At 41.4% G+C, this 27,936-nt stretch overlaps 1 protein-coding gene across 1 annotated transcript; it reads right to left on the bottom strand.

The window, feature by feature from the left end:
- LOC122731359 (solute carrier family 22 member 20-like) lies at nucleotides 1–27,936 on the bottom strand. The gene is made up of 10 exons (XM_043971406.1): nucleotides 27,616–27,936; nucleotides 20,584–20,687; nucleotides 18,866–19,020; nucleotides 16,019–16,187; nucleotides 14,447–14,570; nucleotides 11,952–12,067; nucleotides 10,812–11,026; nucleotides 9,452–9,560; nucleotides 4,125–4,328; nucleotides 1–103 (listed from the first exon to the last, which is right to left on the bottom strand). The coding sequence occupies exons 1-10, from the start codon at nucleotides 27,934–27,936 to the stop codon at nucleotides 1–3; spliced, it is 1,620 nt and encodes a 539-aa protein (XP_043827341.1).

The following is a 27,936-nucleotide window of genomic DNA, read 5'->3' as shown; positions in this document are numbered from 1 at the left end:
TCAAACTGTGCTCTCAGCCTGTGGCATTTCAGGCATAAGCAAGGCTGGTCTCTCCTGAATGTCTTTCTTGGCATTTCCTTTCAGACACTGTGCCCTCTTCATCCTGGTCAAGGAGAAACAGAGACAAAGCCATTCTGCTCTTAGACATCCCCTCTGGAAGGAAGGACTCTTTTTTCGAGAGGCACTTGGGGTTAAGTGACTTGCCCAGGATCACACAGCTAGTAAGTGTTAAATGTCTGAGGCTGGATTTAAACTCAGGTTTTCTGAATCCAGGGCCAGTACTCTATCCACTGTGCCACCTAGGTGCCCCCAAAAGGACTCTTTTCATCTGCAGAGAAACCTTGGCTGACAATGCTGAGTCTTAAAATAAACCTCTGTAAGTCAACACAAGCCATTTATCTGGCTATTATTAAGCATCTACTATGTGCAAGGCACTGGGAGCACCAAGATATGAAGTACCAGAGTCCCTGCCTTCAGGGAGATGACATTCTATCTAGCATGGCATTGGAGGGTTTGGGAAAAAGATGTCCACAGAGAAGGCTGAGTTCATGCCTGTGCAAGGTCCTGTCCTTTTAAGGAACTACCCTCTCATATGGAGGAGTCTGTTACTAAGTTAAGTCTACTTTCATGGTTCACTTGTCTGAGGGTGAGTTCTGAGGCAGAGATCCAGAGTTCTGAGACAGTAGGGTTTCTGGAAAACTGTGTGACCTGGAAAGATACAGACACTAGAATGGTTCTGTGATAGAGGACAAATGTATATTTCTCTGGTCCTTGACAGAAGATGAGAATATAGTTAGTAATATTTAGTTTAGAGAGGATCATTTCCACTAATGTCCAATGTCTTAACAGGGAAAGAGAGGGGGAAAGGGCAGATTTCAGAAATTTCATATTGGGTGGTGGAATAATATTGTGTTATAAGAAATGACAAGCAGGATGATTTCAGAAAGGCTTGTAAAGACTTGTATGAACTGATGTATAGAGAAGGGAGCAGAACCAAGAGAATACTGTGCACAGAGACAATAATATTGTTTAATGAAGAAGTGTGAATGACAACTATTCTCATCTATACAATGATCCAAGTCAATCCCAAAGGACTAATGATAAAGCATACGATCCACCTCCAGATAAAGAACTTATATTGATTTTATGCAAACTGAAACATGCAATTTTTTCACTTTCCTTCATTTTTTCTTTTATTCAAGTTTTCTTATACAGAATGACTAATACGGTAATGTTTTATATAATTTCACATGTATAACCTATATCTGATTGCTTACCACCACAGGGTGGGTGAAGGAGAGAGATGGAAGGAGGGATAAAATTTTGAACTTAAAACTATAGAAATGTTTATTATTAAAAACAATAGATAATAAATAATAAAAAAGAGACGTATCCTCTAAGTTTGAGGCTGGAAGTGATGGTTAGTGCAGTTATTCTTGAATTTGGCCAGGATATTCCTTATGTATTTGGGAAGGGTTAGGAATGAAGGAGGAATATAAAACAAAACTCAAAACTTCAAATAAAAATGAAAAAATTAAAAATAACCATTCATTTTGAGGAGTATGTACAAACAAGCAGAGCGACAGCTTCACAGCAGAAACTCAGAGAAGTGGCAGAGCAGATTAACCAGGCTGGCTGAGACATTGGAGCTAGTGAAGTGTCAGTCAAGCACAGCCTGGCCAAGTGAGCTTGGCAGAGGAAGCATCTGCTGCACAGAGACTAAGTCCATAAAGGAATTTCAATGCTCAGGTCTCAGGACAAGAAGAGGATGTGAAGGTATATTGCAATTGCAAAGTTGCGGGTGACCTGCAGGATGTGGGTTTTCTTCTTGCATGCGCTTCTTTGGCAGCTGTCTCTAAGTGTGCGCCCACTCTCCCCCACAGAAAATGTGTGCACAGGTAGGAGAAACTGATCCAGTGTTATGTGCAGATGAAGGCATTTCTATAATTTCTGTACTTGTTTTAAATATGAGTGACTGTGATGTTCTTACATCTTTTGCCTTATTATGAAGGAAATGGCTAAGTTTCTCATCTACAAATATCATCAGGACATTTAGCTGATTATATAAATAAGGATGCATTGATGGCATTTCAGGGAGGGGAGATAGGTGGCCCAGTGGATAGAGCACTGGGCTTTTGTATCAGGAAGACTCACCTACTTGAGATCCTATCTGGCCTCTGACACTTAGTAGCTGTGTGACCCTGGGCAAGTGATTTAACCCTGTTGGTCTTAGTTGCTCATTTGTCAAAGGAGCTGAAGAATGAAATGGAGATGCACTATAGTACCCTTGCCAAGAAAGCACCAAATGGCATCACAAAGAGTTGGACATGACTGAAAGGAATCAACAATCAAAAGGCCCAAGGGCTGAAGTCCTGAGTAAGGTCAGTGTACTCCTCCCCCACAAGCTAACCACGGGCACCTGGAGAGAATCTGAGTACACCTGAGTAGGGGTGATCCTTCTCTGGTTGGCAATGGGAGAACAGATCAGAGTTATCATGGACACACACACACACACACACACACACACACACACACACACACACACACACTGCCCTCCTACTAAGGGAATAAGGAAATGCCCACATCCATCATGGAGGTGAAAACATTATTGGATGCCCCCTATGCCATTCAGTCTGAAATATTGTGCTCAGTTTTGGGCATCACATTTGAGGAAGGACATTGACAAGCAGGGGGAGGACGGTGAATGGACACAGGACCATGGATTTAGAGTCAAAAGGAACCTCAGAAGCATCTCCACCCTGCTCCTCTTTATGAAGATGAGGGAAGTGGGGCTCAGGGAGGTAAAGTGACTTGTCCAATGTCTCCCACATATATCAGTGTCAGAGGCCAGGTCTGACCTCAGGTTGTCCTGTCTCCAGGCCCAGTGGTCTGGCCACTGCATCCCCAGCTGCCTCTCACTAGAGGAGCAGGAGGACTTTTAAGACTTTACTTTGGACAATTGTCCACTCGTTCCTGAGCTCTTCCTGAGCCTGTATGGAGTTTTCTTGTCAAAGATGCTGGAGTGGTTTGCCATGTCCTTGTCCAGCTCATTTTACAGATGAGGGACTGAGAGAAACAGGGATAAATGACTTGCCCAGGATCACACAGCTAGTAAGTGTCTGAAGCCAGATTTGAACTCAGTGTAACGATTGGAATGACGCCACCTGCTGGAGACTTACTGTAGAAGAGTTTCACCCATGAAGCGAAGGTCTTTGAGGGCAAGACCAGGAGTCTTTTCTTTGGCGTCACTTCCTGACGCGGGCTAGTGGGAGGAGGAAGGAAGAGACTGGCGCTCAGTCTCGCGCTCTTTTCCTCTGGACTCTGGTGGAGAAGGGAGCTAGAAATGTGCTCTCCCTTTAATAGATAGAAATCTAGGCCTTTTTCTCTCTCTTTACCAAATTCTTATTCTCCTTAATAAATGCTTAAAAGTCTAACTCTTGCTAAAGCTTATAATTTATTGGCGACCACTCATTAGATATTTTAGACAGTTTAGCTAGAATTTTAGCCCTTAACATCAGGAATATAAGTTTTCCTGACATCAGGCCCAGTTCTCTATCCCTTTAACACATAGCTCAGCTATGTTGTACATGGTAGATATTTAATTGGTATTTGTTAAAGCAAATTAAAATAAAAAGTATTTTAATGAGATAATTGAAGTGAACCCTCTGGTATACCTATAAAATTGCATTGATATATGTCTAAGGATTTAAATTCCCAATAATTGTCACTTCAGTTCAATGCAATGTATTATATTCTTTGTCTTATTTTAACAATGCACAGGAAGAAGAGATTTGGGGAATAGGTTTGGAATTTGGGCTTGTCATGATAACTTCCCAGTGTATTTCCCTGGGCATTGTTACATATTCTGAGCCCAGGGGAAAGAAGATCCTCAAAGATACACTCTTTCTAGCTTTTTTTTTTTTTTAAGTGAGGCAACTGGGGTTAAGTGACTTGCCCAGGGTCACACAGCTAGTAAGTATCAAGTGTCTGAGGCTAGATTTGAACTCAGGTCCTCCTGACTCCAGGGCCAGTGCTTTATCCACTGTGCCACCTAGCTGCCATAAAGATACACTCTTGATCTCATTTTCAAGTTACACTTCCACTGATAGGAGGCAGGAACTCACCTCTTTTCTGTCTCCTGGATGGTTTGCAGCAGCGGGAGGCCATGGGTCTCAATCAAGAAGGAGACAGCAATGGCAGAAAGGATAGGCACTCCTCCAAATAAGAGAGGCTGTACAATATGGCTATAGCTGGCAATAATGAAGACAAGGGGAGCCAGCATTGCACCAAAGCTTGATGCTAAACCACCAACACTCATTCCCTTCTGCCTGTAAGTGAACAAAATTAGAGCAAAAGTTAGAATATAAGTGACTTGAAGGACTGCTTTGCTTTTCTGCTGCCTGCCCCAAACCTAGCTCAGTGTCTTTTCCATAATAGGATAGAAGTTTAATGGATAGATCTCAATAATTACCTCTTTTTTTTTTTGCAGGCCAATGGGGGTTAAGTGACTTGCCCAGGGTCACACAGCTAGTAAGTGTCAAGTGTTTGAGGACAAATTTGAACTCAGGAACTCCCGAACCCAGGGCCAGTGCTTTATCCACTGTGCTACCTAGCTGCCCCAATAATTACCTCTTTAAGTGTCCTTGTGCAGCTGAGAGATTAGGGGGAGCAGATCACTCATCCAAGAGCTAAAAGCTTCTTGCTCTAGCTTTGGCATCAACAAATTCTGTACCACTGGGAGACCTCAAAGTGATGGGCTACATCTTGTACTATCAAGATCCAGAGGAACTTTGAGGCACCTTCCTGCCTCTTGTCCTGTAACCTTCTGAGGTTTAATTTATCCCCTAGGAACTTTTTTATCATGTCCTGCTCATAGAGTTCTAGGGCCCAAAGTGGTTTGAAGTCCACACAGTGTTATAGGTGGCTAAAATTGGCCTCAAACGGAGCAGCCCCTCTCCATCCATTTCAGCTGTAGGGGTCTCAGAGCCGGGCTAAGCGGTTTGGACAAAAATCTAGGCTTGGGGCATGACACAGAGCAGACAGTGTGGAAGCCCCAGGCTGCAGTGGGGGGGGCACAGCCCCCTCAAGCCCTGGGCATGGTACGCATGGCTCCCTCAAGTCACTGTGGCCCTGGGGTGGCCAGTGAATTAGCTTGGCATGGGAGTGGGCATGGGCATGACTGGCCAGAGGGTTCTGGTGAGAAAGAAGGGTTTATATTCAGGAGTGGAGGTAGTGAAAGGGGTCCTATGGTGAAGTGGGTGTTGCTACAGAAAGAGACAGATGCTGGGGGGATGCTACAGAGACTGAGAGAGGAGTGGAGCAGTGAAAGCGAGAGGGGGGCTGACAGTAAAAGTGGAGGAGAGATAGCCAGAAGGTAGAGATGCTAGTGGTTGGTAGGTGGGAGAAGAAGCACGGGGAGCTGGAGTGAAGGAGAAAAAGAGTAAAAGGGAAAGGACTGAGAAAGTTGCAGAAGACTGAAAGTGAACTGGTCAGAGTGAGGAGTGGCTACAGCAGCCACACCTACAGAGCAAGAGATGCACAGGGGGATATGCAGCAGCAGAGTTTATTGGCTGAGGTTTCAGGTTGTATATCTTACTTTCCTGTATTCTTATTTCTAAATTGGTTCTCATAAATAAACCCATTTAGTTAAATTGAAAGAGGCTTCCTAATCTTTTTTCTTATAGTCTGGGAGAAGCAGTGGTGGAATTTTTAAACAGCCCTTGCAGACTGGCTTAGGCAGCTAATAGCCAGCTATAACTTTAGCAGCTAAAAGCAGTCAGATAGCCAGCCAGGAGTTCACAGATTAGGCCCACCAATTAAAATAATTTTTACAGTGTCTGATCATACATGTACATATAGATACATATATTTTATGTATGTATATATGTGTATGTGTAAACCTCCAAAAGATCTGATACAAACACAATGGAAGGGGGCAGCTAGGTAGTGCAGTGGATAAAGCACCGGCCATGGAGTCAGGAGTACCTGAGTTCAAATCCGGCTTCAGACACTTAATACTTACTAGCTGTGTGACCCTGGGCAAATCACTTAACCCCAGTTGTCTCACTAAAAAACAAAAACAAAAAAACAAACAAACACAATGGAAGGCATATTTCTTAGATTTTCACTTGGACAGTTTATTGAAGAATATGTGAAGAGTTCAAACTTCTCTGGAGCCATTAAATCTTTTTTATTTTTAACTACTACAGTAGGACAACAAATATACATGGTATTGAATTGAACTGAATATATTCACCCTCTTGTACTAAAAGCAAGAAGGACACTTCCCTAGAATATCCCCAGAGGAGGAGCAAAATGGCGGCCTTAGCATAAGCCTTACAATACCTTCCCATCCCTGAGAGTGAAACATGAAATGCTTTTGCTGGTTCCTTCATGGATGTCACAAGGAATGCAGTTTTGCTTCCCATTTTGTCAGGGAACATTAGGTTTGCCTAGTTCCCATCCTCTTCCTCCTCCTCTTACCCCAGGCCCATGAGCCTAATTAGTCTGTAAGCTCACAAAATGTCCAGTAAAGCATTTTATACAGCAATGAGTTTAAATTTTGATATCTATATTAATGTTGTTGTGCAAAAGGTTCTTTCCTGGAATGTAGCCAGCTCTTTTATAGTTATGTGATTTTCACAGCTCCCAAGCCTTTTGGTCCCACTCACTAAAAACACTCCTGAACCTGCAGAGGTCCTGTATGAGTTCCTAACTGAGAGGAATGGTATGTCCTCCTCAGTTGGCTGGATACATTATTCAAGTCCTAGGGGATTCCCGCCCCCCTCCACCATTCCTTCCTTATTCCTGTTGAGTTAACAGTTAACCAGTAGAGAATGTTCCTCTCAGATAAGAACAAACTACATAATCCAAGACCTAGAAGACTTATTCCCACTCCCCCAACTTTCCCTTCATTTCCCTGCTGAGTCAACAGAAGTTTCCTGAAGTTAGATAACAAAGGAATGTAAAATCTCAGGTTCTGGTTGTCCCATGGGGTGGGGGCAGCAGTGGCACCACACCTGGGGGGGGGGGGAGTCTACATGTTTAGAAGTGTCGAGAAGAAAAGTTATTTTGGCTCCCAGAAAGCTTGTCAGTGTCCTCTTCAGAACCTTTTTCTAAATCTTCTAAAACATTTTAGAAAATTTCACATGGCAGAGATCAAATGCTGTTTCAAACTTAAATATGAAAATCCCCCGGATGGGGGAAGGACCTTACATTATATCTGGGTTAAAATGGGGAACTTCACTGGGGTAAGGAATGCACAACTTTTTTGGAGTGTGTGCCCCTTCTTGCAAGATTGTAATAAAGGCACCAGACCAGGGGTCCTGCCTCAGTTGACTTGTTTCTTACACTGAATATAGCACAGGGAGGTTATTATAGTATTGTTAAGAAAACATGTCACAAAAATCTCTGGTTTGAAGAGTCTTAACAAGATCTAGTCTGTTTTCTCATTGTGCAGAGGAGGAAACTGAGTCTCAGAGAAGTGCCTGGCCAGTGTCTCAAATGTAGTTAGCATCAGAGGCAGGCTGGATTTGAACCCACGTCCTCTTACTCCAGAGACAGGGTTTTCCCTGTTACCTTGATGTATGAGATGATGGACTTGGGTCAGTTTTATGTGAGATGATTATGGATTTCAGTTAGATTAAACTCTGAGGATGAGGTCTGGAAGATACCCAGCCCCGCCCCTGCCCCCAGTATAGTTAGTTTCTCTGTCTTTGCCTAAAAGTTTTATTGCTCAGTTCTCACTGTCTCCTTTAAGTTTTATTACCAATTAGCAGTATTTACTTTACTTCTGCTTTGTCTCCTTACTTGTCAGCTACATCTTAGTTTTACTGCCTGTAATAAAAATCGTGTCTCTGACCAGTCTGCCTCTCACATGTCAGAACTCCAGTCCCTGTCATGGATTATAATTGCAATCAGATAGGGGAATGATTTCTGCCTCCCCTTTTCTTTGACATTCCTCAGACTCGTCACACCCTCCCCTTTTCCCCCTTGTTCCTGGAATACGTATACATGTCTCCATACATTGATCACAAGCTAAGCACGTACCCTGGGTGAGACAGGATTGGATGTTAGATTGTGAGCTGACCCTAGTGCAGGTGGGGACTTTCCTCCCCAAAATTACTATAAAAACCCAAGGCATGAATGTATTACTGTGGCTCAATCTCAGGATTGAGTCGTCTGTTCCCTTGAGAATGTAATAAATCTGTCTCTGCTTGACTTGGTGGTCTCCTCGAGTTATTTGAGTAAACTGAGGCAGTTTGTCCCAAACATTGATGTTTATAGTCCTCAGCCATATTAGGAAGGTAGCTTTGTGGTTCTCTTTTACTGTTGTGATCAAGGGGGTTTTAACTTGACAGGGAGAGAAATTCAGACTGTGGAGAGAAATGTTTGGTGGAATGATGAATTTGGTAGCAAGGGGTTTGAAAGGACAGGTAGCTGCACAGATGAGTTAATAAATTCTGGAGTTATTTGCTGTAATGGATATTGAGATATGGCAAAACTTATGAATGCCTGAATAATACGGCTAGTAAAAAGAAGGAAAGATCAGAGGGGGCCAAAAGGGTTTTCTCCTTGCTTATAGTTCCTTGCTTTTCCTTTACTGTGTCTTCTTCTCTTCCTTCCTTAGCCCAATATATGTCTTCTCCCATATCACAATATGTAAAACATGTTTTCTTTATTGTTCCTCAGAGACTTTACATCTAACATCTCTACCTTTTGGCCAGAAAGGACTGCATCAATGGCTGACCTAACAAACACCTGGACAAAAAATTAAGGAGCAGCAAGTTAATATGGCTCCAATGAAAAATAAAAAGACTTTTTGGTGTCTGTCTTCCAGTGTGACACAGACAGAATTCTTCAGACTGGTTTCTAAGCCTTTTTCTTATGTAATTCACTGTATTGTTCTTCTTTATCCAAATAAGGTGAGTATAAGAACCACAGAATGGAGAGATGTTTATTGAATCTTTTGATGTCAGCATTATAATCCATACTTTAAATATTCAAATTTAATGCAAAGTCAAAAGAATGGAAGCTCTTTGAAAACATGATGGGTTTTTTTCTTTGCCTTTCTCTCCCAAGTGCCAAGTACAGAGTTTGGCTCCTAGTAGTCACTTGGCAAGTATTGGTTCAATTGAATTGAATTCAATATACATGGGCTGTGTTTTCAGTGCTATGTCCCTACATCTACACCTGCCTGAATCCTTGATAGGTACAGTTTGCCATCATTCACCTTTCTTTGGGTTTTTTTTGGTTTGGTTTTGTTTTGTTTTAGGGCAATGGGGTTAAGTGACTTGCCCAGGGTCACACAGCTAGTAAGTGTCAAGTGTCTGAGGCCAGATTTGAACTCAGGTACTCCTGAATCCAGGGTCGGTGCTTTATCCACTGCGCCACCTAGCCGCCCCCATCATTCACCTTTAATGTTCAGGTCTCATTTTCCTTAAATTCTTACCTGACTTCAGTTGGGTAGAGTTCCAGTGTGAAGAGGTGAAGACATAACAACAAAAGTCCAATACCTCCTTTCCCAAGCACACTGATTGTCAACCTAAGGGCAGCCATATCTGAGGACAAACAATGAGTTAGCAGCAGTGTATTCAAGCTAAGCAGGTGGTTCTGACTCCCTGGTCTTCATTTGTGACCTACTTCATTTAAATTCAAGACAAGGGAGTTTTTCAAGCTATGAGAAGTTCCTGTAGCTCTTATTAATTCCCTTATTATTGACTCTTTGATTTTGATTTTTTACTCGGTTTAGAAAGCGAAGTTTCGGGGCAGCTAGGTGGTGCAGTGGATAGAGCAAGGGCCCTGGATTCAGGAGGACCTGAGTTCAAATCGGGCCTCAGACACCTGACACTTACTAGCTGTGTGACCCTGGGCAAGGCACTTAACCCCAATTGCCTCACCAAAAAAAAAAAAAAGAAAGAAAGAAAGAAAGAAAGAAAGAAAAAAGGAAAGCCAAGTTTCACCTGCATCCCTCAGTGCTCACTGTCCATTCAATTACCAAAATGACTGCCCTCCTGGTCATTCTTTAAGGAGTTGCAGCTAGTCCCTCTGCTTGTATGATGCCCTAGATGTTTAGAGGCAGACAGTTATTTAGACATTCTCCCAATCCTCAGGCTTCATAACAGAGCAGAGAAGAGAATGGTCAGAGTGAGCCCAGTACACGGAATAACATATGGGATTTTTGAACTGCAGTAGATTAAGACCCACTTCCTTTACTGATATCTTTGGTTTTTAAATGCTACCCATTGCCATACTCAACCCTCCTCCATTTTCTACCTGGGAAATCATTTCTTTTCACAAAACACCCAAAAGAATGAGATAAAACCACTCCAGCAAATGTAGCCAATTGTCTCCTGGGGTCGATTGCATATATAGTGTTCTGCACACATAGGCCCTCACCTTGGCAGTAAGGGACAGGGAAAGATCTTTCCCTCTCTTTTAATGGTGAAGTTTGATCATTAGAATTGCATAGCATTCATCTTTTGTTACTGTTGCAGTTACTTATTCTTACATTGTTGTACTCATGTATATTGTTTTCTTGTTCATCTTATTTCATTCTGCATAAGCTCCTATATACTCTTCATATTCATTGTTTCTTTCAGGAGAGCAACTAACATTCTGTTACAATCCTGTAGCACTATTTTCTTGGCCACCCTCCAGTCAAGCTTGTTCCACATTCAGACTTCCGGTAGAGAATAGTTTCATTGCTTCTCATTTCATCTGTATTGTTCCAGAGCCTAACACAATCACAACACTCAGTCATTTTAAATACTTTATAAATAATGCAGTACATTCAATGAAAAATTTCTCACCTCGAGGCACAAATATGTCAGTGATTATCATGCACCCAGAGAAAACTGCACAGAAGATGAAGGTTAAGCGGTTTCCACAATGAGACATGATAACGGCTGCAAGGAACCGTGTTGGGAAATCTATGAGTGCAAATAGCACTTGGACCAAGTAAATGCTGAAGCCAAATTTCTGCAAGTCCAAAATCAGTCCATAAAAGGAGAATCCAGCAGCAAACCTGGAAGTAGAACCATTTATTATAGAGTATAGAGGTGTCGTTTACATTTTTTAATGAAATATTTCCTTTTCATTAAAATGGAAATATTCTCATTCTGGGATGAATTAAAATAATAATCTTAGCCTCACAAGCAACTCATAAGTCCCATTTTATCAAACTTCTGAGACCCAATTTTTCCTTCATTCTCCTAGATTTGGGATGATACCATTCTTAGTACCTAACCTGCATAGTAAGTATATCTGACTTTTGGTGAATTGTTTGAATGCTCTGCTTGTTATTAGCTGATTTATACTGAAGTTTCCACGTCCAAAGTGCTATAGAACTGTGTATACCCTTTTATCCCACAATACCACTGCTAGGTTTATTATATCCCAAAGATATTCCATCCCACCCCCCCAAAGAGAAAAAGACCTTTTTGTACAAAAATATTTCTAGCAAATGTTTTTGTGCTGCCTAAGAATTGGAAATCAAAGGAATGTCATCAACTGGGGAATGGCTAAAATAGCTCTGCTATATGACTGTGATGGGAATATTATAAAGGTATAAGAAATGACAAGCAGAATGATTTCAGAAATACTTGTATGGACTGATGTATAGTGAAGTGAGCAGAATCAAGAGAAAATTGTGCGCAGAGACAGCAATGTTGTTTCATGAAGAACTGTGAATGACCTAACTATTCTAAGCAATACAATGATCCAAGACAATCCCAAAGGATGAATGATGAAGCACAGTATCCACCTACGAAGAAAGAACTGATATTGATTGAACACCCATTTGAACACAGAACACACTCTGTTTCACTTTCATTTTTTTTTCATTCAAGTCATGTTTTCTTGTACGAAATGACTAATATAGTAATGTTTTACATAATTGCAAAAAATAAATAAAACGGTTTCCTCTGTGTGTGTAAATGAAGTTTACTCACCATGCAAGTCCAATACACAATGTTATCTTGCATATTCCTGGGTTCTGGAAAAGGTTTCTGAGAATAGATTTTGGAGTCACAGATGCAAGGTCCTCCTGAATATAAGACATTACCCCCTAGTCAAGAAAGAGAGGAAAGGATGGATAAATTGGCTTAAATACTTGGGTTCAAGGGTCTTGAGGGGAGGGAAATGAAGGGATCATTTTTTATATCAACTTTCCTGAGAGATACCACCATGCTACTAGGGAACCATGCTACCAGTCTGAATGCCAAGCCCTGCATATAACCATCAGGCAAACTCAAGCTATACCTGTCTCTGGTTGTCATTGGCTTATCCTTTCATCTGACCATCCCACAATGTTATTGGCTCTATTTCCATGTGCACTGGAACATAGGAAGGTAAATCTATACCTGGAAGAGGGCACTGAGGCCATCTATCCCAATCCTCTTAATGTACCTAGGTGAAAACTGAGGTACCTGGGGCTTAAGTTACTTGACTAGTGTTACAGAGGTGGTGAGCATGAGAGGAGAGGTTTGAGCTCTGAGAGGTCCTCTGACTCCAGATCTTAGCTACCTAGGTACCTAAATAGACAGATATAGAGAAAGAAAAGAAGAGATAAACTTTCATTTAATGAACATTTTTCTTTTGCAAAACTATCACTCAGGACATCAGCCTTTATGTTATATGGCATCCCTTCCAACAGAATCTACTTGGAAAATTCCCCCAAGAATTTAGCCATTTATCTCTTGGTATTCCAAGCTTCCTCCCAGAGTCATCTCACATGCAATCTCCTAGGGGAGACCTTTCCTAATAGCTCCATTGGTGATGTAGTTGATAAAGTACTGTTCTTGGAGTTGGAAGGACCTGAGTTCAAATCCAGCCTCAGATACTTACTATCTGTATAATCCTAGGCAAGGCACCTGCCCTGCTTACCTCAGTTTCCACATTTGTAACATGATATAGAAATGAAAATGGCAAACCACCCCAGTATCTTTGCTAAAAGAACTTCACAAGGGATCACAAAGTGTCAGACATGACTGAAAAACTATGAAATAAATCTAATTTTGGGGTACATTTTTGCACTTGTTAGTTCTGAGCAGGAAAATATAAACTCTGTAAGAGCAGACACAATTTACTTTTGGTCTTTGTATTCCCAGTGCCTAGAACAATGCTTGGCACAAAGTAGGCACTTAATAAATGCTTGTTGATGTGGAAGTAAGGGCTCCCTATTTGAGAAAAGCTGCCAGGAGATGTGACAAATAGTTTGACATGATTTTGGATCAGAGAAGCATATTACAGCATATACCACAATACACTCCAAAGAGGTGTATGACTTAAATAGAAGAGGTCCCATTCTTTTGAAAAATCAAGAATGGAAGGAGGCAATTGATATAAGTAAGGCTAGGGGGAGCAGTCACAGAAGGAACTGTTTCCAGATCTCAGTGTCAACTCCTTCTTCTTGTTATGATGCTCACCCTTACTGCAATGCACCCACCTCATCCTTGAACTCTTAACTGAATAAGGAGCTCAGCAGAGAAATTACCCCAAACTCAAGAGGAACTTCCTGAGCACCATATGAATGGGAGACAATGACTTCTCCCAAACAAAAGCTTTGAGTTCCTGCATTTCCACATCTGATTTCTAAGCTTGAGCCCACTCTCTCCTAGAATCAATGGATACTTGATCTAGAGAGTGTGTTATACATGTTGGGGGCAGGAGGAGAGAGACTTGAGAGGGTATCAAGTCTTCTCATTATATGATTGTTGTTTGGTTGTTTCAGTCCTCTCTGATTCTTCATGATCCCAATTTGGGGTGTTCTTGGCAAAGACACTGGAGTGCTTTTCCATTTCCTTCTCCAGCTGATTTTACAGAGGAGGAAACTGAGGCAAACATGGCTCAGTGACTTACCCAGCATTGAATAGCTAGTAAGTTCCTGAGGCTGGATATGAACTCAGGTCTTCCTCACTCCAGACCTGGTCTCCGGAGCACCGCTCCACCTACCTGCTCATAATGCCTCTTCTTATGTCACCATAGCAAATATATCTTTAGAAGAAGTTCTATAAGTTGACAGAGAAAATGACTCTTCACTGTTAATCACTAAAGAAAGCACAACACTAGGAGCTCAAGCCACTAGCAGGAGAGAAAGTATTTCTCTAAATAGAGAGATGTTTGATTTCTCAGAACATCAGCTTTCTACTCCAGAATGCTCTGCTTTGGCTGATAGAAGATTCAGTGCGAAGTTCAGGGCTCAGCGATAAGAAGGGGCTCATCCCAGCTGCCTGAAACATTTTCTCTACCCCTGCCAAGTGGTTTCCATACTAGCTTTATCCTTAACTTTCCTTCTGTGTGAGGTCTGTATTTTACCTTCACAACCCAGAAGATGTTATTCATTTAAAAACAGACTGGGTAGAAATCCCCAAATTAGCAATGCCCTCTGGGACTCTATTCTTGGGAACAGGGTTATGGATGCAGTGAGGATTGCTCTGGGCCCTACTTCCAGAGTGAGCTTCCTCCCCTGCTCCTTGTGTCCATTGATCCAGGCCACCTTCTGAAGGGTCTTCACAGCTGCATCGAGTTTGTTGTGGGTGATTAGCCAACAAGCAGATTCTGGAAGGGCCCTGAGAGAGCAAGGAGAGAAAGGAAAAGGCCTGAGGAGTGGACCCAAGCACAGGGAGGCCCCCTTGGCCCTGGTGTGATTACAGTTATCAATGGCTCTATTCCAGAGCCATACTCAGTGGGCAGAGGTTATTGGGATAAGTTGCAGACCACTTCCCTCCCCAAAGGATACATTCCCAAAATAGGTAGGCCCCAGACTCAGGAAGGTGGTCCAGAGGGGGAGTCCCTTTCCTGATTGCTCCTGAGGGATCCTATTCCTGGTATAAGTTTTCCTTGGGCATGGATAGATCTACTAACATTCCCCTCCTTGCTCATCTTGGAAAGGCTGGTTGGCACTGACATTGATGTGCCCACATGGTTTCATCAAGACTAGAAATAACCTTGGGCCTGTAAAGGGACCTTGCAAGGCAGCTTTTAGTCACCCAAGACATCCTGACTGATGAGTAAATCAGCCAATAAGCATGTCCAAAGGCCTACTATGTGCCCGCCCCAGTGCCAGCCCCTGGACAGAGTGGCCAAATTACAAACATTCCCTCTCTTACAGAAGCTTGCATTCTGTGAGGGGAAGTGACTTGTGAACAGGGAATTTCATTCAGACTAGCCCCCAAGTAATCTGAAGTCCTTGGTAGGGGTGGGGAGGGAGCCCCCAAGAGGTGGCAGCAGCTGAAATGTGTCACTTGGAGGGTGGCACCTGCCCTGAGCTTGGAAGAAAACTAGGGCTTCTCAGGGTCAGACCTCAGGGATTGTCCTGGGGATGTAGCTGCTCCAGGGCCCGGGGGTCACCCAGGGTACTGGTCAGGGATTCCTCACAGGCCTCTGAGGGGGGACCCAGCATGCCCAGAGCACCAGAGATTCCACATGAACTTTACTCACTGTCCTCAGGTTCAGTTTCCTCATCAGCAAAATGGGGATAATAATGGCACCTCCCCCCAGGCTTGTTGTGCGAGCCCCAGTGCCATGAGATGGGGGAAACCCTTTGGAAACCTGAAAGTGCTCTATAAAGGGCAGCTCTTGGGGAGAGTCAGATCAGTGTGGGAGTCTGCTGGGCCTGGCACACAGAGGAAATAGCCTTTCTGGATTCTTAGCTGTGCATGAAACCCAGGGAGTTCTGACAGATGGCCCTGGTGGAGCTCTCATGTTCCCAGAAGCATGAGCAGTCCTCTTTGGGCCTGGTGGCACCATCCTGCATTGCACAGCAGAACTTTCTCTCTACAGTACAAGGCCAGTGAGGAGGAGAAAGACTTAGGAGGGCTTCGGAGCAGCTTTGCAAAGCAGCCTTTCTCCCTGCCACATTCCCCCAGAAATGTCCCCTTGCCTGCCCCTCAGCCTCTCCACTTTGAGTCTTTGATAGTCCTTAGCCCAGGGCCAGCACATAGTAGGTGCTTAATAAATGCTACAGAACTCAAGGACTGTAGGATTAGAATGTTTCTTTGCTGTCCTCTCCACATACAGAGAAAAAAGGAGCACAATCCCAAATGAGCCCGAAATGGAGAACTGCAGCCGGCGCCAATCTCTGACCAGGTAGGCCCAGCCGGCCAGGATCATGTGTCCAAAAGTGAAGGCATATGAATTACAAGTGTTCACCAGGATCCGTCTCTCAGTAGGGGTCCACTCTAAGGCTTAAAGGAAAAGCAAGACAAACAATTAGGCTTCCTGAAGTGCAGAGAGAATGGATCAGCAGGACTGACAAGAATTTGGCCACCCACTGGTGGTTGTTCAGTGGTTCAACAGTAAATATTTCAACAAATATTTGCTCTGTAACCTACTAAGCACTCCCTGTGCTAGGTGGTGGAGGCACATACACAGAAATGGATCCCTGTCTGCCCTCAAGGAGCTTAACTTCCATCAGCTGGATAGTGCAAGTACACCAGTGTTTCCATTCAGCAGATACTTATTAATCTCCTGCTATGTGTCAGGCTGGCGGTATCACTGGCTTCAAGGAGCTTTCATTCTCACCAATTATTTGTAAGAATGATGACAGTAATACTAATAATGAGACTCTTTAGAATTTGTATAGTGCTTTAAGGCTTGTAAAGGACTTTTAATGTGTTAATTTGTTTGATCCTCAAGATAACCCTATGAGGGGAGTGCTATTTCATTCCCATTTTACAAAAGAGTAAAGTGAGGCTGACAGAGGTTGAGTTACTTGTGTAGCATCACAGAGTTTGTAAATATGTCAGGCAAGATCCAAACTCTGTTCTCTCTTATACTGTGTTCAGCATTCTATCTATTCACTCTGCCACTCAACTGACTAATCAATCCATCAGCCTATTAGTAACATTATTAAACTTTTACCATTTAGTAGGCATTGTACTAAGGGCTGGGAATGTAAATACTACATCAAAAACCAAAAATAAACCTGTCCATGCCCATGGAAAGCAGTCTGATAGAAATTGGGTTTAGACCAAAACCTTATACCATATTCATCAATACATTCTAAATGTATATACACTATTATCATTGAAGATCATAGTATTAAAAAGTAGAAGAGAAGCAGATCCTATGCCTCTCACAGCTATGGCTAGGGAACGTATGCTTTTTTCTCTTTTTATTTTATTTTTTCTTTTTTTCCTGTAAAAAATAACAGAATAGAATACCCTAAGCTATCAAACAATATGTAAATAATATAGGAAAAGGAGAAAGGGGAAATTTTGTCTAGAGGGGCGGTCCCCCATGTACTCTTTTTATGTATGTGCTTTTTCCCTAAACAATTACAAAGTAACTTTTTTGTCTTTTTCTTTTCTTTTTTCTTTTTTTTCCTGTAAAAAATAATAGGAAATGTATTCTTAACCAATGAATGGATAGGGACAATTACTAAAGATAACATTGATAAATTTGATTTCCCCAAAGACAAAAGTAATGCACTCAGGATAAGAAGGGAAATGGTGATGGGGTGGGGGGGAAATGTCTGTAACAAATTACTCTGATACCTTATATGAAATCTTTTGGTGTCCAAGATATACACATACATACATATATTTATACATATATATGAATATTACTAATAGCTATTTCTCAGTAGATAGGTGAATAAAGGATGTGAACAAATAGTTCCAAGAGGAAGAGAACGTTCTCAAAAGTCTTCACAACCCAATGAAAGAAAGCTGCAAATATCTCATAAGAGAAACGTGAGTGGAAACAACCCAAGATTTTACCACAGACCCTGAAAAATTAGCAAAGATGATCCCAAATGGCTATGGTCAATTTTGGAGGGGTCCTTGAAAGAGAGGTACCCTAATACATTGTAGAACTGTGAAAGCAAATAGCCATTTTCAAAGGTATTCTGGAATTAGAGCAAATAAAGTGACAGTGATGTCTGTACCCTTGGAAACAGAAACCATGGTGGATGGCTTATTCCTCAAGGAAACCACTCACAGGAAAAAGTCCTCTTGTACCTAAAAATGCTTAGAGAAGCACATTTTGGGGTAGCAAAGATTTGGAAACCAAGTAGATGCCCATTGATTGGGAAGTGCCTAAACAAATTGTGATACACAAATGTAACAGAATATTATTTTGCTGTAAAAATGATGACTATGATGAATAAAGAGAAGCATGAAAAGATCTACATGAACTGGTGCAGAGTGAAGTCAGCAGAGCCAAGAAATCAATCTGCACACTCACTACATCAATGGGAATGGAAAGAACTACATACCAAAATTCAAAAGTGAATGTAATAAAGTGATAAAGATTAAGTATGAAAAGATGGAGAGGACAGAATGCCCCCAACTGAGTCCTTCATGAAAAATGGGGAAGTCTACATGGGTTACCCACTGCACAGGATTTTGTACTTTCTAAATATGTCAATCAGTTGTGGGTGGGGGGAGAGGAAGAGGGAGAGGGAGAGGAAGAGTGCAGGGAAGAGAGGAAGAGGACAGGGAGACCATAAGGGAGGGGGAGAGGAAGAGTGAGAAGGAGAGCAAATGAACCTGTGATTTCCTTGGTAAAAGAGAATTCCAAGGAGGGACAAATTCCTTCTGTCCATTCACATTGGTACCTTTTCTGCATCCTATAGTGTTAGAGTTACCTCTTCCACCCAGGGGTTCTTTGACTTGCCCAGGGTCACAGTGCTACAAGAGTCACAGGTGGGAGTGTGCCCCTGTACTTCCTGTCATCAAGGCCAGCTCTGTACTCAGTATCCCCAGGAGGTGTTTCCTCTTGTGCTACTTCTATTACATTTATAATGCAGTTTTCCTGAACTCGTCTGCTCCCTGCTTGGCCAGGCTCAGAACACCCTGATCTTTCTGTGTTCCTCCCCAGAGTATAGCCACAAGGATGTGACTTTCTCCATACTACTTACTCAGGCAGTTTCTGGTGTGGTAGATGCCCGATAGTGCAGCACCAGTGAGGAATCTGGTTGTGGCATAGGCAGCAAAGGTGGGCATAAAGGCTGTACAGGTACCAGCAATGATGGCCAACAAAGAGGCCCACCGCAGAACTGTTCTCCTCCCAAACCTAGGACAGAGTCACAAAATGGTACCACACACCAAATTTTGGTGATTGCCTGACTTCTTTTTCTCCTCTCTGGCAATATTCTGAAACACATGCTTTGAATTTCCCTAGGTGGAAAGAGCAATTCCCCTCCATCTCTGCTATAGAAAACCTAAAGAATGAGGTTGTCTCCTCACTTTCCCTAACCACCATCCATCCTGAGCCAAGTGCATCATATGGGAGGTGCTCTGTACACACAGCTGGTAGATCCTATTGTCCCCAGGCCAGGCACCCCATCCCTTATCCCCAAAAGTATTGCAGTGTCTATTGCTGGTGTCTGAAAAGCTGCCATCTAAGATTCAGTCTGTTTGGTAAGGCACTGCCCCCTGTCAACGTGTAAATACTTTAAAGAAAATTAATATAGAAAGCTCATGTTAGCCCTTATTGTCAAACAATACATTCTCTGTTACCTGCATTCCAAATGAGGTCAGACAGCCTGACTTAAAGAGTTAAGACTTAGCCAAATTAATATTTTGCCGGGACTCTTGGCTTTTTTTTTTTAAGTGAGGCAATAGGAGTTAAGTGACTTGCCCAGGGTCACACAGCTAGTAAGTGTTAAGTGTCTGAGGCTGGATTTGAACTCAGGTCCTCCTGAATCCAGGACCGGTGCTCTATCCACTGTGCCACCTAGCTGCCCTGACTCTTGGCTTTCACTGTGACGAGGGGTCTCAATCAATTCCTTTAATATTCTCTGAATTGATCACTTTTATTTTACAATTACGTTGTCAGCAGCCAAAGCAAATAATTAGCCATGTAAACCTAAATATATATTTTAAGATAATAATCCATCCTAAGCCTAATAGTAAGGAGAAAATTCACAACATCAATAGGGAAAAATTCCCCCAAAGGGAGGAAGTTGGAGTTTCTTCTCTGTGTTGTCTACATGTGTGTGTGTGTGTGTGTGTGTGTGTGTGTGTGAGAGAGAGAGAGAGAGAGAAACAGACAGACAGAAGACAGAGAGAAGCACAAAGGCTGCTTCATAAATCCTATTCTTGTTCTGCATATTTGAATCTCACCTGTGTCCTGCCTTCCAAACTTAAGTCCACAGGCTAGAAAACAGGGAGAAATGATCTATTTTCCACTGTGTTTAGGATGCAAGTGTTATAGCTTGCCTAATGTGAATGTCTACACACCACATGGAGAGATATAAGAAATCCTCCTGCCTGGGATTCTGGCTGGTCTGTGGCTCAAGTAGTGGTCTTCATAGTCTGGAAAATAATGTGATGCATCTAGTCAACAGCATTGCTTCGTTTATCTTCAAAGGCATTGGCCATATTCATTTTGAGGAAGAAACAGTCAGAATGAGCTCCAGATGTCCCTGAAAGACCCCTGGCCACTAGTGAATACCAGGAGGTTGCTTGGAGAAGGGCAGAAAGAAGACTTCAAGAAGTCTCTCAGGTTCTGCTCCTTGTCAGTTTCCCTTGGGCCATCTCTGTTTTAGAAGCTAGGATAGATATGGTACCATCGCATTTCAAGTACCTTTGTTTATCCACTGAACACCTACTTTTACCTGAGTACTTCACTTACCTGTCAGACAGTATCCCCCAAGCAACACTTCCTATCTGGAATCCTCCCACATATATTGTCCGAGTAATTGACTTCAGTGACTTCTGTCCACACACCAGGTCCCACTGAAGGAGAGGTGGGGAAAAAGTGGGTGAGGGAAAGAGGAGAAAGAATGACTGTGGGGATCAGCTAGGTGGCCCAGTGGATAAAGCATCAGCCCTGGATTCAGGAGGACCTGAGTTCAAATCTGATCCCAGATACTTGACATTTATTAGCTGTGTGACCTTGGACAAGTCATTTAACCCTCACTGCCCCGCCCCCCCCCAAAGGAAGGACTATATGATCCCAAGTGGAAAGTCTTGTATATCTTAATATTTCTCAGATTTGGCCAATATTCACCAATTACATGTTTAATGAATTATCTTTTAAGTTTAACTTTATCAATTACAATTATAATGTTGCTATGTAAATTTTTAACCTTATGACTTTTTGCTTTGGAACGGAATATTGCTAACCAGCAAGTTATGGATCAAAGATTATAATTATGTTTGTGCCCTTCACAGTGAACTACTAATCGCTATCCAGCAAGATTATTTTTTTAAAGTAACAACCATTTTTATTTATACTTTTGTGTTCCAATTTTTATCTCTTCCTCCCTCCCCACCCCTCCCTGAGATAGCAAGCTATCAGATATAAGTTATACATATACGATTATGTAAAACATGACCATATTAGTCATTTTGTATATGAAAACTTGAATAAAAGAATAAAAATGAAAGAAGGTGGAAAAATCGCCTGCTTCAGTCTGTGTTCCATCTATATCAGTTCTTTCTTTGGAGGTGGATGGTATATTACATCGATAGTGCTTTGGGATTGTCTTGGATCATTGTATTGTTGAGAATAATCAAGTCTTTCACAGTTCTTCATCAAACAATATTGCTGTCCCTGTACACAATGTTCTCTTGGTTCTGATCACTTCACTATATGTCAGTTCATACCAGTCTTTCCATGACTTTCTGAAATCATCCTGCTTGTCATTTCTTATATCACAATAATATTCCATCGCCATCATATACCATAGCTTGTTTAGCCATTCCCCAATTGATGAGCCTTCCTTTGATTACCAATTCTAAGCCACCACAAAAAGAGCTGCTATAAATATTTTTGTACAAATAGGTCTTTTTCTCTTTTGGGGGATATCTTTGAGATATAAATATAGCAGTGGTATTGCTGGATCAAAGAGTATACACATTTCTATAGCCCTTCAGGCATAGTTCCAAATTGCTCTCCAGAATGGTTGGATCTCTTCAAAACTCCACCAACAGTGGATTAGTGTCCCAACTTTCCCACATCCCCTCCAACATTCCATATTTTCCATTTTGTTATATTTGCCACTCTGATAGGTATGAGGTGATACCTCAGAGTTGTTTTAATTTGCATTTTTCTGATCAATAGTGATCTAGAGCATTTTTTCAAATGATTATAGATAGCTTTAATTTCTTTGTCTTAAAACTGCCTGTTCATATCCTTTGACCATTTATAAATTGGGGAATGACTTGTATTTTTATAAATTTGACTCAGTTCTCTCTATATTTGAGAAATGAGGCCTTTATCAGAGATAATTTGTTTCAAAAATTCTTTCCTGGTTTTCTGCTTCCCTTGTAATGTTGGTTATATTAGTTTTGTTTGTGCAAAACCTTTTTTAATCTTATATAATCAAAATGATCTTTTTTACATTTTGTTTTACTTTCTATATCTTCTTTAGTCATAAATTCTTCCTGTGTTCATAAATCTGACATGAAAGATTCAATACTCTTTGAATTTGCTTATGGTATCTTCCTTTATGTATAAATCATGTACCCATTTTGACCTTATTTTTGTAAACAGTGTGAAATGTTGGCCTATACCTAGTTTCTGCCATACTGTTTTCCAGTTTTCCTAGCAGTTTTTGTCAAATAGTGAATTTTTGTTCCAAACCTTGGATCTTTGGGTTTATCATGTACTAGATTACTATAATAATTTACTATAGTGTACTTTATACTTATTCTATTCCACTGATCCACTTCTCTATTTCTTAGCCAGTATTAGATTATTTTGATAATTACCCCTTTATAATACAGTTTGAGATCTGGTACTGCTAGACCACCTTTTTTATTTTTATTTTCACAGATTTCCATGATATCCTTGAACTTTTGTTTTTCCAGATGAACTTTGTTATTATTTTTTCTAGATCTATAAAATATTTTTGCTAGTTTGTTTAGTATAGCACTAAACAAATAAATTAACTTAGGATTGTCATTTTTATCATTTTGGCTTGGCCTACCTATGAGCAATTAATATTTGTCCAATTATTTAGATCTGTCTTTATTTGTGTGAAAAGTGTTTTGTAGTTCTGGTCATATATTTTCTTCATTTGTCTTGGTAGGTACACTCCCAAGTATTTTATATTGGCCACAGTTATTTTAAATGGAATTTCTCTTTCTATTGTTGCTGTTGCTGTTTCTGTTGTTACTGGACTTTGTTGGTAATATATGGAAATGATGATGATTTATATGGGTTTTTTGTATCCTGCAGCTTTGCTAAAGTTGCTAATAATTTCTTTTCTTTTTTATTTTTTTGCAGGGCAATGAGGGTTAAGTGATTTTCCCAGAGTCACACAGCTAGTAAGTGTCAAGTGTCTGAGGATGGATTTGAACTCAGGTCCTCCTGAATCCAGGGCTAGTGCTGTACCACCTAGCTGCCCAAAGTTGCTAATAATTTCCAGTAGTTTTTTAGTTCATTCTCTAGGATTTCTAGGCATAACATCATATCATCTGCAAAGAGTGATTGTTTTGTTTCCTCATTACCTATTCTAATTCCTTTAATTTCTTTTTCTTCTCTTATTGCTATATCTAACATTTCTGGTACAATATTAAATAATAGGGGTGATAATGGGCATTGTTGCTTCACCCCTGTTTGTATTGGCAAGGCTTCTAGCTTATCTCCATTACAGATAAAGCTTGCTGATGGTTTTAGGTAAAGAGTACTTATCATTTTAAGGAAGGCTCTTTTTATTCCTATGCTCTCCAGTGTTTTTAATAGGAATGGGTGCTGTATTTTATCAAAGGCCTTTTTCTTCATCTATTGAGATAATAATATGATTTGTATTAGTTTTTTATTGATATATTCAATTATGCTATTAGTTTTCCTAATATTGAACCAGCTGTGCATTCCTGGTATAAATCCCACCAGTTCAAGTTAGAAATTTAAACAACCAGGAATGAATGGGACTGTTTTTCACAATTCCACCAATATGGTATTTTTCTGCTTTTAACTATTTTTCTAATTTTATGGATTGTGGTCGCCTCTCCAAGTTGTTATAATTTGCATGTCTTTGATTTTTAGATATGTTGTGTGTTTTTAAAAGTCAATATTACCCTATTGTTTTCCTCTTTTGAAAATTATCTTGGGGCAGCTAGGTGGCACAGTGGATAAAACACCGGCCCTGGATTCAGGAAGACCTGGGTTCGAATCAGGCTTCAGACGATCGACACTAGCTGTGTGACCATGGGCAAGTCACTTAACCCTCATTGCCCTTCCAAAAAAAAAGTATTATAGAAAATTATCTTTTCATATATTCTGTTGTTTTATGCATTGAAGAATGGGAATTATCAAAATAACCCTGTGTCCTAGGACCCACTAATGCTGGGTTCAAGTGGAAGTGCCAATTACCAGTAATTGAGCTCCAAAGTTAAGTTTTTCTTTTTATTCTTCCTGTTACTCCTCATTTTATTCATGGAAATCTCAAAATATATGTCCATTTCCACACTTGTGGAACAGGAGACCTCAGATCCTCTGCAAGCACATTGGGGAGTTAATTGCTTATTGGAAAGAGGAGAACCTTTACTTCATACCATAGCAGAATGTAGTCAGCCTAAGTACTCACAGGAGCCTGTGAACAGATACAAACCCACCAAAAGAAAACACTAACAGTAGCCAACAAGCTGTCCTCAGAAGGCAGCTCAATTCAGGCTTGCCAGCTGGCTAATGTTCCAACATCCTGGTGGTTCCCATGCTCTTTCATAGATTCCTACATATCCTCCAGTATTTCCTGAAGGCTGCCCAAGGTCATGTTCATTGCTTCCATGACTATCTCTCCACCTCACCCTCTGCCATCCCCTTTCCTTTTCTGCCTTCAAGCTTTCCCAGCGTCAGGGTCTTTCCTAACGACTCCCATCTTCTCATCATGTGGCCAAAGTATTTCAGCTTCAGTTTCAGTATTCGAGCTTCCAGTGAATAGTCTGCATTAATTTCCTTAAGCATTGGCTAATTTGTTTTCCTTGCCATCCAAGGGACTTTCAAAAGTCTTCTCTGGCATCACAATTCAGAAGCATCAATTGTGTGGTGCTCAGCTCTCCTTATAGTCCAGCTCTCACAACCATTCATTGCTTCTGGAAAAGCCATAGCTTTAGTCACATGGACCTTTGTAAGCAAGGTGATGCCTCTGCTTTTCAGTGTGCCATCTAGATTTGCCATAGCTCTCCTTCCAAGGAGCAAGCACCTTTTAAGTTCATCACTGCAGTCTGTGTCTGCAGTGATTTTTCAGCCTAAGAATTTACAACCTGCCATTGCTTCCATTTCTTCTCCCTCTACTTGACAAGAAGTGATGGAACCAGTTTTTTAATGTAAATCTTCAAGCCAGCTCTTATACTCTCCTCTTTGACCTCATCAAGAGGCTTCTTAATTCTTCTTCACATTCTGCCATCAGTGTGGTGTTATCTGCATATCTGTGATTGTTGATATTTCCCCAGCAACCTTAATTCTCGTTTTTGACTTAGGCAGCTTGACATATGGCTCCTGTATCGGCCTGAACAGCCACACTGTGGCCTGTGGCTCTTCAAGGTGCTGATCCATGGTCGTCCGCAACTGGTGGAAGCCTACTACTCTGCATATACGTTAACTAAATAATGTGACAATATATGTATTTGTCATGCTCCCTTTTCAATGGTTTTTAATTTAGTATTTTATTTTCCCCTGATCATATGTTAAAACAATTTTCAACATTCATTTGCAAAATTCAGTTCCAAATTCTCTCTTTCCTTCCCCCACCCACTGTGGAGAAGGTAAGCAATTCCCTTTTTTGGATCTTAAATTAGTTGTTCCATGTTCAATTCTAACTTTTGCTTCTTGGCCCATACACACTCCATCATGACAAGGCAGTGATCCAGGAGGAGACAGCACAACAGTATTCTGTCTCAATCATATACCACAACTTGTCCAGCCATTTCCCCAACTGATGATCATCCCCTCAATTTACAATTCCTTGCCACTTCAAAAATAACTATTATCAATCTTTCTTAGAGGTGTGTTCTTTTCTTTTTCCTTTGATGTTTGTGGGATACTGGCCTAGTATCACCATTGCTGGCACAAGGATATGCATAGTTTTATATCCTTTAGGAATAGTTCCAAATTCCTCTCCTGAATGGTTGCATCAATTTGTAACTCCACCAAGCACTGCATGTGTCCCAGTTTTTCCACATTCCCTCCAACAATTGCTGATTTCCTCTTCTTTTTTTTCTTTTTGTTTTTGGTGAGGCAATTGGGGTTAAGTGACTTGCCCAGGGTCACACAGCTAGTAAGTCAAGTGTCTGAGGCCGAATTTGAACTCAGGTCCTCCTGAATCCAGGGCCGGTGCTTTATCCCTTTTCCTTCACATTAGCCAAGCTGATAGGTGTGAGGCGGTACCTCAGAGTTGTTTTGATTTGCATTTTTCTTATCAACAGTGATTTAGAGCATTTTCCATGACTATAGATAGCTTTGATGTCTTCTTCTGGGAACTCCTTGTTTATATTCATTGGCTATTTTCAGTTGGGGAATGAATCATGTTCTTATGAAATTTGATTCCACTTTCTATATGTTTGAGAAACAAGTCCTTTTTAGAGAAATTTACTTTAAAATATTTTTGACATAGTCTTCTGTTAGGACTCTTCAGGGGTTTAGGTAGTTGTAAAAAGGTCATGGCCCCAGCAGATTAGGACAGGATGTCACACTACACATTATATGACCCTATCCGTACCCACCCTCTGGCTACCAATGTGGCTCACTTCCTTCTTTACAGGAATTCACCAACCATTTAGTTCTATTCTTCTGGGATGTGGCCTCAGACATGAAATAATATTTAATGAGTAAGTGGATATGTATTATAGGATAGAATCAACACCTTGTATATCAAGCACTAGACTCTACCAGTCTCTCAGGCTAATAGCTGAGGTTTATTGAATACAAATTCATTCACTTCTATGAGGTCAGAGAACCAGAGCATTGCTGAGCTGGCAAGGACCTCAGAAGACTCCTAGTCCTTCACAAACAGGTACTGGAAACCCCTCTAGAACAGCCCTAGGATCTGTTCATCCAGTACCCCACATACAGTCAGTTGTAACCACATAAACTACTTAGCTCACCTTTGTCCACTATAGGACATATAATACTTCTTAAATTGTGAGATTACTGAGTATCTCTGCCTTATATACTTCCAGGAATTTAGCCTGGTTCTACCCTGGGTCCTTCTACTATCTCACAGAGAAATGTGGGTGTTTTTTCTAATTTCAGTCTAGCCAACACCTGGTTCAGGCTGAACTCTTGTCCTTGGCAACAGAGGAGCAATATGGCTCCGGGTCCCCAGCATTCCCCAGGAACCAGTCTTATTTGGTCATATGTGTGTATGTTTTACTGCACTTTGGCTCATGGTTTGGAGCATAAGATATCCAATCCCAAACAAGTGAAGCCACACAAAACACCCAGAAGGCCTCATTACTACTCTGGTCAAACTTCCCCTCTCCCAGTCTCTCAGTGCAGCTAGACTGAGCTAGATGACAAAGAGGGTCCCTCACACCATGGAGTGAATGCAAATGCAAAACAACTTGCCCAAAGACTTTGCCCCAGACTTTTTTCCTCCTGATTTTCCTGGGAGGAGTTCAGTGTGGGAAAAGAGAATTGGGATTTTGGTGCTGTTTTCTGGATCAAAAGGTAAAGGGGAAAGTGAGGAATTTAACAAAGCAGCTCCTTTCTACTGACCTCAGTAACAATAGATGAGGATAATTCACTCTTGTCATAGACCCATCCATCCAGGCAGTCCTCAGTGACCAGTCTTGTCTGCTCTGTGGCATTTGGATTCAGGAGTTGCCACTGAAGTTCAGTGAACCTGAGGCAGGTCTCAGGCTTTCCATGCTTATCCATGGGAATGGACACTTTCAGCAGGTCAGAGTCCCTGCCATCTCCCAGAAAAGGAGCCTCAACATTTGTCTGGTTCTGGAGCCGACAGTGGTGTTCTGGGACCACTGCAGTGAAATTCTCTAAGTAAGTTTGACAAGCCACCAATATCCCAGTAATGAACAT

The sequence above is a fragment of the Dromiciops gliroides genome, chromosome 6 (assembly GCF_019393635.1).
Source record: "Dromiciops gliroides isolate mDroGli1 chromosome 6, mDroGli1.pri, whole genome shotgun sequence".
Taxonomy (NCBI): domain Eukaryota; kingdom Metazoa; phylum Chordata; class Mammalia; order Microbiotheria; family Microbiotheriidae; genus Dromiciops; species Dromiciops gliroides.
Note: the sequence above shows the minus strand (reverse complement) of the source record. Positions and strands in the feature narration are given on the sequence as shown.